Here is a 14,922-nt window from a genome sequence, read left to right as displayed (position 1 = left end):
TTATGGATTAGCAAAATAGCAAAGAGCTGATTTAGATCTGAGTACAAGAAGAAAGAGTATATCGTAAAGATAGAGTGAGTGATTTTAGGTTTTTATATTAGGTTAAAAAACAAGTCCGTATTTTAAAATGTCTCATTTTGTCTTGAGCAGCCAAGGAGTCTCTAAAATTAAATCTCGTCTGCTCTGAAAAGAAAAGAAAGGGAGGGGGCTGGCCCGGTGGCGCAGTGGTTAAGTGCACACGTCCCACTTCGCTGGCCCGGGGTTCGCCGGTTCAGATCCCGGGTGCGGACATGGCGTCGCTTGGCAAGCCATGCTGCGGTAGGCGTCCCACATATAAAGTACCTGAAGATGGGCACGGAGGTTAGCTCAGGGCCAGTCTTCCTCAGCGAAAAGAGGAGGATTGGCAGCAGTTAGCTCAGAGCTAATCTTCCTCAAAAAAAAGAAAAGAGAAAAAAAAGGAATACACCTAAGTAAAGTAGGAATGTTAGTACGAGAAAACTTAACTGCTTGACTGTAGGAAGGTCTCCATCACTTTGTTATTGCTTCATCGCATGCTGGAATTAGAGAACTTTCTGTGACCTTAACTGGTATTCTTTTAGTTGTATATATCTCTTGTTTAAACCTTGGAATGCAATTCTTTGGACTTTTGCACAAATTATGTCACAAGTTTTGAAATGTGAAGAATCTTAATAAATTTTGCTAGCCTGACTAGACAGTTTTGTTAAAATAACATGGAATAAGACATCTCATTAAAAGCTGAGATCCTGCATGGCAAGGCGTCTTGGCTTAGTTGTCCTTGTCTCATAAAACTTTTGACAGGGAAAAAAGAGTCAAAGTTCTGTTTAATGCTCAGAAATAAAGTTGATGTTTTGAGCTGTGGCCCAAATAGCTTACAGTGATGATCAGGTCCTGTTTGTAGCCAGCTAAGGTGTCTGCAAGGTGGGGTCGGGATAGCGGGCTCTTTGGGTAAGTGGTGTCTTTGAAGTGGTCACAAACGTTTCTGCCCAACTGCCGGCTTCTCTCCTTCCTATAGGCTGCTGGCAGTTCAGTCTCTATTCCCGCAGGTGTGCCATACTTTGAAATTGCCATAAATTCCACTTGTGGGCTCCTAAGGCAACGTTCCATAAGTAGTCCCTTAATTGTACAATGAGTTTCTGAGGGGAAGAATTCCTTTGTGCAGTGTCTTTTAGAGAGGGACTACTTTGATGGCATTAACATTGATGATTTGGGAGGTGACGTGACCCAGCTAATGGGTTTTGGTACTTCCTTCATTATCTACTACTTGGTACCTGTTGAGAAAGTTCACACAGATACTCTCTGATATTTACTACCACAAAATGGGATTATGAGTATTCTGTAGAATTTTCATTGTTGGAAGTTCTAGTTTATGTAATTTTGAATTTTTTACATATGAAAAAGCTCTAATAATACTTGGTGTAGGAAGAAGGTAATGACTCCCTCTCCCTAAGAACATGTAAGGAGAAGCTTGATAAATGATTTCCAGGGATGTTCTCCAGAGGTTCAAATACTGGGTGTAAATTTGTGCCAGATGACTTTTTAAAGTTATCTTTTAATACTGAGATTTGATGGGTGCTAAATAATAGTAACAGTTCATTATTATGTGATATTTTGGATTTTAATAGTTAAAATATTTTACTTCTGCACATCAACGATCATGAAACATGAAAGTTTTTGAGATACGATTTGAATGTGGGTGCTCCTCATAGATGTTTAGGGCACAAATTAGGAGGAATAGTAATTCAGGACAGTGGCTCTCAAACTTCTGGTATGTGCCAGAACCATTTGGGGAGTTTTTTTTTTTTTTTAACAATATAGATACTTAGTCCCTACCCAATAACCACAAAATCAGAGTCTCTGAAGGTGAGGCTTGATCATCTTTATTTTGGGTAATTCTGATATATTTCAAAATTTGCACACCACTGCTTGAGCATGTAACTCTTCTGCCACTTTTTCAAGTGATCTACTTGCACAGAGATACATTTAGAAAAATCTTTGACCCCTTCCCATGAAAGGAAATAATAACAACGGCTGCCACTTACTGATCATCTGCTATGGGCCAACATTGTGCTAGACACTGTGAGCATATTTCTTCTTTTACTCCTCACAATAACTCTTCAAGGTCATTATTATTTTCCCCATTTTTTATAGGTTGAAAAATGAGAATCAGAGAAGTTGAATGTTGTGCCCCAGGCTACCCAGCAAGAAAGTGGTGGAGTAGGGATTTGAGCCCAGGTCCTTATAATTTAAGAGTCTTTCTCTGTATACATGAAATGTGTTCTAAAATGAAGACTTTCAGTGTTACCCAGTGCCTGAATTGGGACAGTAGTCTGGGGGCAGCATCATTTCCTTCTATTCAAACGTGGCCCTCCAGGGAAGGGAGAAGTAGGATGGGGCAAAGGAGTGCTGACACGGAAGAAGATTCGCCTGACCCAACTGTGCCCAGGGTGGCTTGGTCATCAGGTGCTGCCCGAGGGATAGTGGGGGTGTTGGATTCTACGAAGAGAATTCTAGAACCTTCCAAGGCTGCCTGCTCAAGGGCCGGTGGGGTGATTTATGCTTTATCAAACTGGCCGAGTGAGCACTTGGAATCTTACCTCATTCTAGATTCTAGTTTTCTCCAGCATCAGTCAGGCAGCCCCTAACCTTTACTTAAAACAAGGAACTGTCCTGTGGTTATGAATTGTGCCCCAGACGACCTCCCAGGGCAAAAACAGAGAAGAAGACATAGGTTTGGTTCAGCCATTTTGTGAGCTGATTACAGAAAGAAATCTTGAGTTAGTTTCTTGCACATAGAAGAACTAAAAGAAATTGCATGGGGTTCAGTCAGGAAAATAGATTTTGTTAGGAAAACCGGTATGAGTCGATTGGGCTACCAAAGACAACATATCGAAAGTCAGTGTTTATGAAGCACTTTGCAATTAAATGTGGCATGAAATGGGAGTAAAGTGCTAAACACAAAGTAAAGTATAAAACACGAGTTTATTGTTACAGCAAAATATTCTGACAGTAGGTATGATATTCCGTTGAAAAGAATATAATTATTTTTTATTTTGTGGGATTTTTAAAAATAATTGTTTTTTTGTTTTGTTTTAATGTAAATATAATTTATTTTCCTAGAAATGTTGCAGCAGCTCCACCAGCAGCTGGTAGAAGCTGAGCGAAGGTCAATGACGTACCTGAAACGGTACAATAAGATCCAGGCGGACTACCACAATCTCATTGGAGTCACAGCAGAGCTGGTGGATTCTCTGGAGGCCACAGTCAGTGGCAAGATGGTAAGGAAGATTCCCCAATAGTTCATGTGTCTTTTTCGAGATAAAGATGCATTATGGGCATGGACTGTGTTGATGCGCGATTCCTGGCCACTCCCAGCCAATGACACCCACCCTTCTACTTCACAAAGCCAATGGGCAGAGGAGACCAAGCTGACGTGCCATGCTGTTTGTCATGCTGCTTGCAGTATTTTATCCATTTTTCCTGACACATTATCCACCATGTCTTTATTTCTCTAACTTATTCTTAATGTTAGCAAAGAACAAATTGGCAATAGAAAAAAATATGATGTATTGGCATAAAAATGAGGAGGAAATACCCTGCTGGTAAATAGGAAAGCAGTATATTTTGTATCCAGCTACCTTTCTGAACTCTATTAATCTGAAAGATTCTTTTGATTGATTTTCCATATTCTAGATTGGCAGTCATATCATCTTCAAATAATGATATTTTTGTTTCGCTTTTCTCATTATATATTATAACTTTCTTTTTCTTAGCTAAGACTCTGGGACATTGGCTAAGACTATGGGACATTGGTCAGTGATGTGATCATGGGCATCTTTGTCTTATTCCTGACTTTAATGGGAATGACTAATGTTTTACTTAATAAAAAATTAGAAAGTGTAATGCAATCTCTTTGTGGAAATATAATTTTTTTAAAAATGGAAGTAATTGTAGGTTCATATGTAATTTAAGAAATAGCGCAGAGAGGGCTCTTGTACACCTTGCCCAGTTTCCTCCAGTTGTAACATTTTTCTATGATCTATATTATAGAAAATTTCAGAAATATAGAACTGTGGAAAAATAAAATTAAAATTACCTGAAATTGTCTCACTTAGTAATAACACTTGGTAACATTCCAGACTTCTTTCAATACTTAGATACACGTTTTATAAAAATGGGCTCTAGTTCACACAGCTTCCTAATCTGCTTTCTTCCTTGGTGCTGAGTCCTGCGTTCTTGAAGTCGTTAAATGTTCCACGATGCCTCACCTTTAGTGGCTGGAGAGTTTTCCGCCACACGGCAGTGTCTTACTTTAGTGTCAGCTTCCTCTTCTTGGACATTTAGGTTGTTTTCCAGGTTTTCACTTTCCTGAATTATAAACATAGAGGGAGACATCCCTGGAGATGGGCCGTGTTACATTTTTTAAAGTTGATTTTCTAGGTTGAAATCTATGCTAAGGCCCCCCAGGAGGGTTTTGCTAATCTGATTCCACTGATAGTTCATTTTCTTATGCCCTGGCCAATCTTGAGTATTATCATTAAAATTTTTGTGTTTTGCAAATTTGACAGGTGAGAAATAGTATCTCAGGATTTAAATATACAGTACGTTCATTACATGTGCAATCGAACATTTTGTATGTGCGTCTCTCATTCATTTAACAAAGATTTGTTGAATACTTACCGTGTGCCAGGCCCTGTTCTAGGCGACTGGGCTACATCAGGCAACAAAACAAAGATCCCTGCCCTCACGGAGGGCACACTCAGTAGCAGGAGAAAGATAATAAACGGTCAACATAAAGACAATAGATAAGGAAATTATGTAGTGTGCTAGAAAATGGCAAGTGCTATGAGAAGAAAAGTGAAGTGGGGTAAAGAGGGTCAGAGTTTGTGGGGATATGTGTGTATGGGCAGGGGGCAATTTTAAATAGGCCGTCAGAGGAAGCTTCATTGATGGTGGACGTTTGAGTAAACACTGAAGAGAGGTGAGAGAATTAGTTATGTGCTTCTCTGGGATTCTCCCAGAACTCTAGCCCGGAGGAACAGCCAATGCAAAGGAACAAAAGAGGGAGCGTGTCTCGTGTGTTTGAGTGATGCCAAGAGTCGGTGTGGCTGGAGTGAGTGAGGGGGAGACCGAGGGAGAAGTGGAAAGTGAGACACAGTAGGTCGTGAGGGGCCTGCAGGGGCCATGGTGAGGATTTGGGCCTTTACTACAAGTAAACTGCGGAGCAGCACAGTGGAGTGGTCTGGTCTGGCATGTTGTGAAAGGATCACCTGGCTGTCTTTTAGATTAGTCCATAGTGGGGTTAGGGGAAAGTCGGGAGACCAGCAGGAAGGGTCTTGCAGTCATGGAAGGGAGACCCGGTGGTGGTGGAGGTGGCAGGTGAGGTGGGAGAAGTGCTCGCTGGGTGTGGGGTGAGGTAGAGCCAACAGGATTGGACCTGGGGAGACAGAGAGACAGAGGGGCTTAAAGGATGACTCCGAGTTTCTGGCCTAAGCTACTGGAAAGGTAGCATTGCCCCAGCTGGGACAGGGAAGGCCTTGGGTGGGGCAGCTTTGGGGAAATCAGAATTTCAGCTTTGGACGTGGCTATCAGACATGGGCCATTCACAGTTCATCTTTTGTAAGTTCATCTTTGTAAGTATTTTCCTGTTTGTTGCTTTTTAATTTAATGTTCCTTAATTTAGTAAAGTTTACGTTTTTATGTAGTCAAATCTATCAATATCTATCAATTTCCCTTTATCCATTCTGCCTTTTCATAATGTTATTAAAGAAGCTTTTCCCACTGAAGGGGCTAGAATAAATATTCACCTTAATTTTCTTCTATTGATTGTTTTGTTTGACAAAAAAAAGACATGCACATAGTTAGAAAATTTAAGCAGTACAAAAATAAATAAAAAGAAAAACATATGTTTTCCTTTTGCTTTTTCTCCTGTTAAAAAATAACCACCATCGGGGCCAGCCCCCTGGCCGAGTGGTTAAGTTCTCACGCTCTGCTTCAGCGACCCAGGGTTTGCATCCTGGGCGTGGACATGGCACCGCTCATTAGGCCATGTTGAGGCAGCGTCCCATATGCCACAACTAGAAGGACCCACAACTAAAAAAATATACAACTATGTACTGGGGTGATTGCGGGAGAAAAAGGCAGGAAAAAAAAAAAAAAAAGAAGAAGATTGGCAACAGTTGTTAGCTCCCAGGTGCCAATCTTTAAAAAAATGAACAAATTAAATAAATAAATAAATAACTGCCATCATCCTGGTGTGCCTCTTACAGCCAGGGTTGATGTGACACCAGGTGTAGCATGCTGACTAGGGATGGGCACATGAGCTCTTATTGTTGCAGTGGCAAGCAGATGCCCACAGACCACCAGGCAGAGGCTGAAGCAGCCTCAAATATCAAGATGGGGAGGGATGGGGGGGCACAGAGACTGGAATCTTAACTAGCTTGTTTTTAATATAAAGAAATACATGCTCATGGTAGAAATTTGAAACAATTCAGAGGAGTGTATAGTAAGGAGCAAGAGCCCCCTTCCCACATGCAATTCCTTAGTCTCATTTCCTTATGGATATTCAAGATTAACATTTTCTTGTGTATTGTTTCAGAACATTTCTATGCATATGTCTCTGTGTGTGTGCACACACACCCATGTGTATATGCAGCATACACATACTTGCTTGGGATCATATGGTCCATTACTCTTCTGAAACTTGCTATTTCACTTTCAGTTATCTTGGAGATCTTTTCACATGACCACACCTGCCTCATTCTTTTTAACGCTTGTACATTATTCCATTGTAAGGGTGAACCATAATTCGTCAGCTCTCTAATGATAAACATTTAGATTTTTTGTTTACTGTAACAAAAATGTTGCAGGAAGCATTCTTGTGCATACTGTATACCTTTGAATTTAGGTAAGATTAGATTCCAAGAGTGGAATTGCTAGTCTCCTGCGCTGTAACCTCTTGCTCATGTGAAAGCACAGCACATAGACATTCACAAAACTGCTGGAAGTTACTTGGTATGGCTGGAGCGGCCAAAGCTCGGGGGGTTATGGGCGTGAAAATTTTGATAGATGTTACCAAATTATGTCTCCTAAGATTTCAACAGTGTCTACCCACCTCCTACGCCCAGTAGTGTATCAGAGTGTCTGTTTCTCCACACACTTGCCAACACTAGACATGATTATACTTTGAAATCTTTGCCAGTTTGGTAAGTAAAACTTGGTATTCTGAATGTCTCAATTTACATTTCTTTAATTTTTTGTGAGGCTGAATATATTTTCATGTGTTCTTTGGCCGTTTATATTCTTTTAGTCAGCTGTTTATTCATGTCCTTTCCTCATTTACCTGTTTTAAGCAAAAAAGTGACATAATCAGATTTCCTTGTTGGAGAAATAGTTCTGGTAGAAGTTCCAGAAGTCAGAAGAGGAAACAGTTTCAGGAGTAAAGGGTTGATCCAAAGTCTCAAAAGCCACAGAAAACTCCAGAAGACTGGAACTGGAAAGCGTTCAATGCTTTTGACATTTAGAAGGTCATTGGCGGTGACCTTTGCCACATGAGTTTCCCTGGAGCGATGCAGGTGGAAGCTTGCTTACGGTTGTTGGAAGGTACAGGGGAGGTGAGAGCAAAGGTAGCTGCTCTCTCAAGGCCCTCGGCTGTGAAGGAGGAGTATTGAGAGGGCGGTTGGTAGATGGAGACCTGGGGTGGAGAGAAGGAAAGATATGTTTTTAATATGAAATATACATGGACGTGGTTTTAAGTTGTAGGGAATGAGCAGGTGTAAAAGGAAAGGTTAATACAGAAGGAGAAAGGAATGTTTAAATTTTGATACCATACGAATTCAGAGGAAATGGACTCAGGATAATGTAGGAGCTGCAGGCTTGAGATAGGTCCTTCTTTGTCTGAGTCACTTAGGGCTGAGTGTTGAGAGGTGACCAGAGACATCTGCCATGGATGGACAGAGCCTTTTATGTGGTTGAAGCAGACGAAAAGCTTCCAGTGGGTAGATGGGAGTCCTATAGGGAGAGAAAGGGTCCAGCCCAGTATTCCCAACTCTTTCCAACTCACCAGTTGGTTGAGTAGTCCTCCTCTCATGGAGACAAGTGGGTGACGAGTAGGGAGAAAGGCCAGTGACATTACCATGTGGAAGTTCACCGCGTGGAATCATGAGGCTGGGGGAGGGAGAGTCCTGTCTAACAGTCAAGCCAAGAGGAAAGTCTGGAAGAGTGCAAAATTGTTCCCAGCAGTTACCTCCAGGGAGTGGTTTGTGGGGGAGGAGTGAGATTGGGGATAGGTTGTGGCACGCATACGTTTTAAATGAGCATGTATTATTTTTTAAAAAAGAAAAAGTTTCAGAGATTACCACCTTAGATGTGTATCAATCCTGAATTATAGTAGCTAATGAGGTATGAGAGATGCTCAAGACAAACGCTACAGTATAGTAGCATTGAGGGGAGCAGTAATTCAGCCTCTCGTTGTCAGGCACCGGATAGTGTATGAAGATGTCTCCATCATTAAATGTTCATTCAGCGTTTACCAAGCCGCCTGTCATATGCTGGGCGTATCCATAATCTCGTTTACCCATCTCACAGTGACCCAGAGGGGTAGAAATTATTCCTTTCATTTGACAGGTCACAAAAACAGGAGGCAGAGCTCTTGGTTTCCACAGGAGTCCACAACTTGAGCCCACATCTTCACATTTTAAACCCAGCATCGTTCCACTACATTGTGGCCACTCAATGACTTTATTGCTTGAATTAACGAAAAGTGGTTTAAAATCAGTTAATTTTACATGACAGTGGGAGTACGCCGTGGAATTACACAAAGTGTGATATCCCGTGCTCAGGCCTGTGGTACGTTAGCCGTTTTTTCTGTCAGGCTTAATGCTTTAACCCCCAAGGCCTCCTATGTTAAAGCAAAATTTTGCCTCTGTCCCTTATGGAAGAACTGTTGAGAGACAGCTCTGATGATTGCTAGGCCGCCTCAGGTCCTCTGGATGAACTTTGCGCCTTTCACCAGAAGTCCTCGTGTCCTCTTTGCAGATCACCCCAGAGTACCTGCAGAGCGTCTGCGTCCGCCTCTTCAGCAACCAGATGCGGCAGAGCCTGGCACACAGCGTGGACTTCACGAGGCCCGGGACGGTGAGGCTCTGTGCCCATGGTCTGCCCCCCAAGTTTAATATAACGGAAATGAAAAAAAAGAAAGAGCAGGAGAAATGATATTCAGGAGTCTGTATTTCAGCTGGGCTTGGAGGTCTCGAAATTCCCAGAGAGAGAAGAAGGCTGTGTGTTTGAAGAGTGAGCAGCTGGAAGCCAGCCTCCTGGGGGTGGTGGGAGAGAGGTGTGCTCTGTCCTTCCCGATGGAGCTTCGCGATGGGGTGTGGGCCTGGCGACAGCAGCAAGTCAACAGGAAACAAGGGGACCTGTATTCTCTTTCAGAAATAACTGCCGTACTGGAAGTTGTAACTGCCTATGGCAGGGGCTGTCTTATTTTTCATTAACTTTTTACTTGGAATTATTGCGAACTTACAGAAAAGTTGAAAAAGTAGCACAAAGGACACTTACATACCCTTTACCCATGTTCATCAACTGTTGGCATTTTACCTGTTTGTTTACTTGCTCTACACACACACACAGAGTTTTCTGAACCATCTGAAGATGAATTACATATGTCATGGCCCTTTACTCCTATACGAGTGCAGTGTATTTATTAACAGAATATTCTCTTATATAACTGTCCAGTTGTCAACTCCAGTAAATTTAGTATCGGTACAGCATGCTCATCTGCCGTGCGTTCTCCAGGTTGTGCTGAGCCGTCGATGTCCTTTAAGCTTACTCCTCGGCGGTCGTCTAGGGTCACGTGCTGCGGGGAATTGTCATGTCTCTTTAGCTGCCTTTAATTTTAAACATTCCCCGAGTTTTTCTTGGACTTTCATGACGTTGGTAGTTTAGAAGAATATAGTTAAAAATAGAACATTTCTCCTTTTGTGTTTGATGTTTCCTCGTGATTAGATTCAGGTTTGCATCCCAGGCCAAAATATCACGCAGGTGATGTTGTGTCTTTCTTGGGGTAGCTGCTCTGGAGGCATATGGTGTTGAGTGGGGGTTCTTAATCAGGGAGTGAGTAGCTCCGTGTCTCCTGAGGAAGTTTCAGAGTTCATGAACCCCTGTCCTTACAGCTCACAGCGGCCTGGTCCAGAGGCCGAGTGGGTGGAAGCAGGCACTTTCAATTAGGAAGGACGTGCTGGGTGATCCTGGGGCACCGCCATGGGTCAAAGCCATGACTTTTAATTAAGGGTTTGTGTGTTAATATTAGGGTCTTCTTAAACAGAGGCCTTTTTTTTTTTTTTTAACTTTTTGTTAAGATTGTGATAGTTTACAACCTTGTGAAATTTCAGTTGTACATTATTGTTAGTCATGTTTTAGGTGCACCACTTCACCCTTTCTGCCCTCCTCCCACCCCCCCATCCCCTGGTAACCACCAGTCAGTTCTCTTTGTCTATATATTTAACTTCCACCTATGAGTGGAGTCATACAGAGTTCATCTTTCTCTATCTGGCTTATTTGACTTAACATAATACCCTCAAGGTCCATCCATGTTGTTATGAATAGGACGATTTAATCCTTTTTTCTGGCTGAGTAGTATTCCATTGTGTGTGTGTGTGTGTGTGTGTGTGTGTGTGTGTGTGTGTGTGTGTGTGTGTATTATATCTTCTTTATCCAATCATCAGTTGCTGGGCACTTAGGTTGGTTCCATGACTTGGCTATTGTGAATAATGCTGCAATGAACATAGGGGTGCATGGGACTTTTGGAATTGCTGATTTCAAGTTCTTTGGATAGATACCCAGTAGTGGGATGGCTGGGTCATAAGGTATTTCTATTTTTAACTTTTTGAGAAATCTCCATACTGTTTTCCATAGTGGCTGCACCAGTTTGCATTCCCACCAGCAGTGTATGAGGGTTCCTTTTTCTCCACAACCTCTCCAACATTTGTCACTTTTTGTTTTGGTTATTTTTGCCATTCTAATAGGTGTAAGGTGATATCTTAGTGTAGTTTTGATTTGCGTTTCCCTGATGTTTAGTGATGATGAGCGTCTTTTCATGTGTCTATTAGCTATCCATATATCTTCTTTGGAGAAATGTCTGTTCATGTCCCCTGCCCATTTTTTGATCAGGTTGTTTGATTTTTCCTTGTTGAGCTCTGTGAGTTCTTTATATATTATGGAGATTAACCCTTTGTTGGATATATAACTTGTAAATATTTTTTCCCAACTAGTGGGTTGTTTTTTTGTTTCAATCCTGTTTTCTCTTGCCTTGAAGAAGCTCTTTAGTCTGATGAAGTCCCATTTGTTTATTCTTACTATTGTTTCCCTCGTCTGAGGAGTTATGGTGTCCGAAAAGATCCTTTTAATACTCATGTCAAAGAGTGTACTGCCTACATTTTCTTCTAGAAGCCTTATAGTTTCAGGTCTTATCTTTAGGTCTTTGATCCATTTTGAGTTTATTTTTGTGAATGGTGGAAAAGAATGGTCAATTTTCATTCTTTTACATGTGGCTTTCCAGTTTTCCCAGCACCATTTGTTGAAGAGACTTTCTTTTCTCCATCGTATGCCCTCAGCTCCTTTGTCAAAGATTAGCTGTCCATAGATGTGTGGTTTTATTTCTGGGCTTTCAATAAACAGAGGCCTTTTTAGTATTAAAAAATATTTTAAGCCTTCCTCATTCTTAAGTAGGTTTGAAGCAGCTTATTAATATGAGAAAACACAAATATAAGAAATGACAAAATAGAAAAAAAATAAAGGAAAAAATTGTGGTTAGAACTCGTGGAAACAGAAAGTAGCTTGGTGGTTTCCAGGGACTGGGTGGTGGGGGAAGTGGTGAGATGTTGGTCAGAGGGTACAAACTTCTGGTTATGAGATAAGTAAGTTCTGGGCATGTAGTGTACAGCATGCTGACTATGGTTAACAGTACTATATTTAGACTTGAAAGTTGTCAAGAGAGTAGATCTTAAATATTCTCACCACACACACACGCACAAAGGTGAGGATGGATGTGTTCACTAAACCTTATTGTGGTCATCATTTTACAATACATACATGTCTGAAATCATCCTGTTTGCACTTTCAGCTTACACAGTGGTATACGTCAAATGTGTCTCAGTAACGCTGGAGAGAAAGAAAAGAAATTGTGGTTAAAGGAAAATGAGGGTAGAAAAATAACAGTCAGCCAGGGCTAAGGCTAGTGCAAAACGTGCATGTCCTAAGGTGCTGTCCACCTGGAGAGACAGGCACAGATTTGGCTCTGAGCTTTCTAGCAGCCTGTGCAGAAAGGTTCACCTGAGCAGTCACACAGTTTACTCATAAGGGAAGGGAGGGTGGTTGTATCGTTTTCGTTATGTAGTATTTGCTGCATCAGAAACAGCATTTGTGCTCCACTTGTGACCCAGGAAACACAAGAGTAAAATGAGCACCCATGAGTGCCGCACACACCCCAGAATAGACTGGTTCAGTGCCACTGGCGTTCCCTGTTTGCCCTTTAGACCGTGAACGTTTTGCAAGTAGGTACTACTCTTGTAATTTAAAAATAAGGTTAAACACATCTTTTTTGAAGACTGGAAGGTCAAACAACTGTTTCACATGGCTATTCTGGTGCTAAGACCTGAGGATAGTTTCTCTTCTGTGTCTTCCTAGAAGGGACACAATAACGTGGTGAAGAGCAAATAGCCTTGACCACATCCTCATGGTGCATGCAGAAGTATCTTAGAGCTGTTGGTTGTGTCACTGTACCACACATAGACCCATGGATGACAGAATCTGTAGAGTCCGTGCTTCAGGATATGGCCACAGTGATTTTAGGATGCAGAAATCTTAGAGAATTAGCCTTTTTTTTTTTTTTGAGGAAGATTATCCCTGAGCTAACATCTGCCACTAATCCTCCTCTTTTTGCTGAGGAACACTGTCCCTGAGCTAACATCCATGCCCATCTTCCTCTACTTTATGTGTGGGACGCCTGCCATGGCATGGCTTGACAAGCAGTGCGTAAGTCCGCACCCGGGATCCAAACCGGCAAATCCCAGGCCGGCAAAGCAGAACATGCGAACTTACCCGCTGTGCCACGGGGCTAAGAATTGGCTGTTTTTAAAATGTCAGTAAAGTACATGCAGACATCTGAATTTCAGAAAAGTGACTTCCTCATGGGCCCTCCAGGATGAAGGATTTCAAGCCACATCCCTGAGAAGTGGCTGAGTTCACACTGTGTGAACGCTGTACAGTCAGCTGTAAGTCAGTGAAGGAGCAGAGCGTGTTTACCAAAAATGTTGGCTTTCTGGCAGTAATTAGCATAGCAGGATCTGTGTTGAATAGGACCACTCCTTTTTTCCATCCCTTCCATTTATTTATTAATTCAGCAGATACTTAGTGTTTTCCAGGTTTGTGTTGTAAAATCCCATCCTATCTCACATACACAAGAATCCTCGTATTTCCATTTTCTGTTGGTGGAATGATGCATCCGGCTTATTTAACACTGACGTCATGTTAATTAGGAGCAGCTTAAAAGGGAGGGGGCACAGCATATCTGATATTGTATCCCGTTGGAAGTTAGCTTCGTTTGTCGAGAGACCAGTCCTGCCGTCCTTCCCTGTCAGGCCTCGGAAACCAGGGGACAGGGGACGGGCTGTTTCTCTCAGTTCCTAACCATTTTCTTTCTACCGAGTCGTTGACTTAGGAACAGGCAATAAGAGCTGCAAACAGTCTTTTACTGTTCCTATTAGAACTCTCTACAAGATGATAAAAGGTGGATGAGGGCTCGTTATAAATGTGTAAAAGAATACTGTGGTTGATTAGGCTCAGCTAACGTCAGTGTGTGATATCAGGTTTATAACAAGTGAAGAGGAAATAGGATCCAGTTTACATGGCATGTCTAGTGCCTGAACTGAGAGAATTTAAGATTTGGAGGGGGAAGAACGTTGCTTTTTTATTTTTTGAGGGAATAAATTCTACGCTAGGTCCAAACAGAACACCGTCAATTTCAAGATAAAGAGGTGGGCACAGACCAGCCTCCTTTTTGTTGTGACCTTGATCGCCAGCCCCTGGGGTGCTCGCTTGAACTTGAGTGTTGCAGTTCACTGTCCTCTGCAAAGGGGCTTGGCTGGGGCCCCTCGGAAAACTGCCTCATCTATAAAGTTTAACACATGTGATGCTGGCTTTTAAATCTGGCTGTTAAAAGCCTGGCCTTCTGCAGCCTCGCTCACTGTTGAAAGTTCAGGAGGGCGCAGTAAACAGCACCCTTGTCCCCCTTGATTCTGAACTGACTGGAAGATCGGACAAAAGAATAAAGGAAAAAGGAGCTGCTTTCCCTGTCCTTTTAGCACAGTTATATTTCCCTCATCTTTTAGAGTTTGAATCTGAGAACAATATGGTAAATTTAGCCATTCCTCTAGCCGGCGTTCAGATGGCTTTTCAGTTTTTTGCTGTTTCTAATGATGCAGCATACAGAGGTGAAGCATTTGAAAGCACCTTGGTCTGTCTTTCTCCCCTTAGCCCTCTCTGTACTGGGCGAGCGTGAATGCAGAGACACTGCAGGAAAGCTGTGCTGTGACTGAGGAGGGGAATGGCCATGTTTACCCCATGCAGAGTGTCTGTCCTAAGGCAGGAGTGGGTAGGGGGAGGGCTGACCCTGACGCAGAGTCTGTGCCAACTCTGAAGGTAGAAATCCAAACTCAGCTCCCTGGGTGAGTCCCAAGTCCCACCCTGTGGCACCTGTGGGTTTGTGGATTTGTTGGGTGGGGTAGTTTCCATTTAAATGATCCTTATTGGAAAAATGGCACGTATGGGAATTAACCCTCCCTTTCTTCACCAACGCCAAGTAGACCCCATTGGACATATAAGTTAAAATACCTTTCAGGTGTGATA

General features: G+C 42.3%; 1 protein-coding gene across 8 annotated transcripts in view; it reads left to right on the top strand.

The window, feature by feature from the left end:
* The window catches only part of ARMC9 (armadillo repeat containing 9), a 135,941-nt gene that overhangs the window by 24,156 nt on the left and 96,863 nt on the right, over positions 1-14,922 (top strand). For all 8 annotated transcript variants that reach the window (XM_014836059.3, XM_014836056.3, XM_070489425.1 and 5 more), the window contains exons 8-9: positions 3,139-3,296; positions 9,055-9,153. In XM_014836059.3, coding sequence (XP_014691545.1) covers positions 3,139-3,296; positions 9,055-9,153 — 257 coding nt within the window. The remainder of the gene's footprint in view (positions 1-3,138; positions 3,297-9,054; positions 9,154-14,922) is intronic.

This window comes from Equus asinus, chromosome 19 (assembly GCF_041296235.1).
Source record: "Equus asinus isolate D_3611 breed Donkey chromosome 19, EquAss-T2T_v2, whole genome shotgun sequence".
NCBI lineage: Eukaryota > Metazoa > Chordata > Mammalia > Perissodactyla > Equidae > Equus > Equus asinus.
This window is presented reverse-complemented; position numbering and strand designations above follow the sequence as displayed.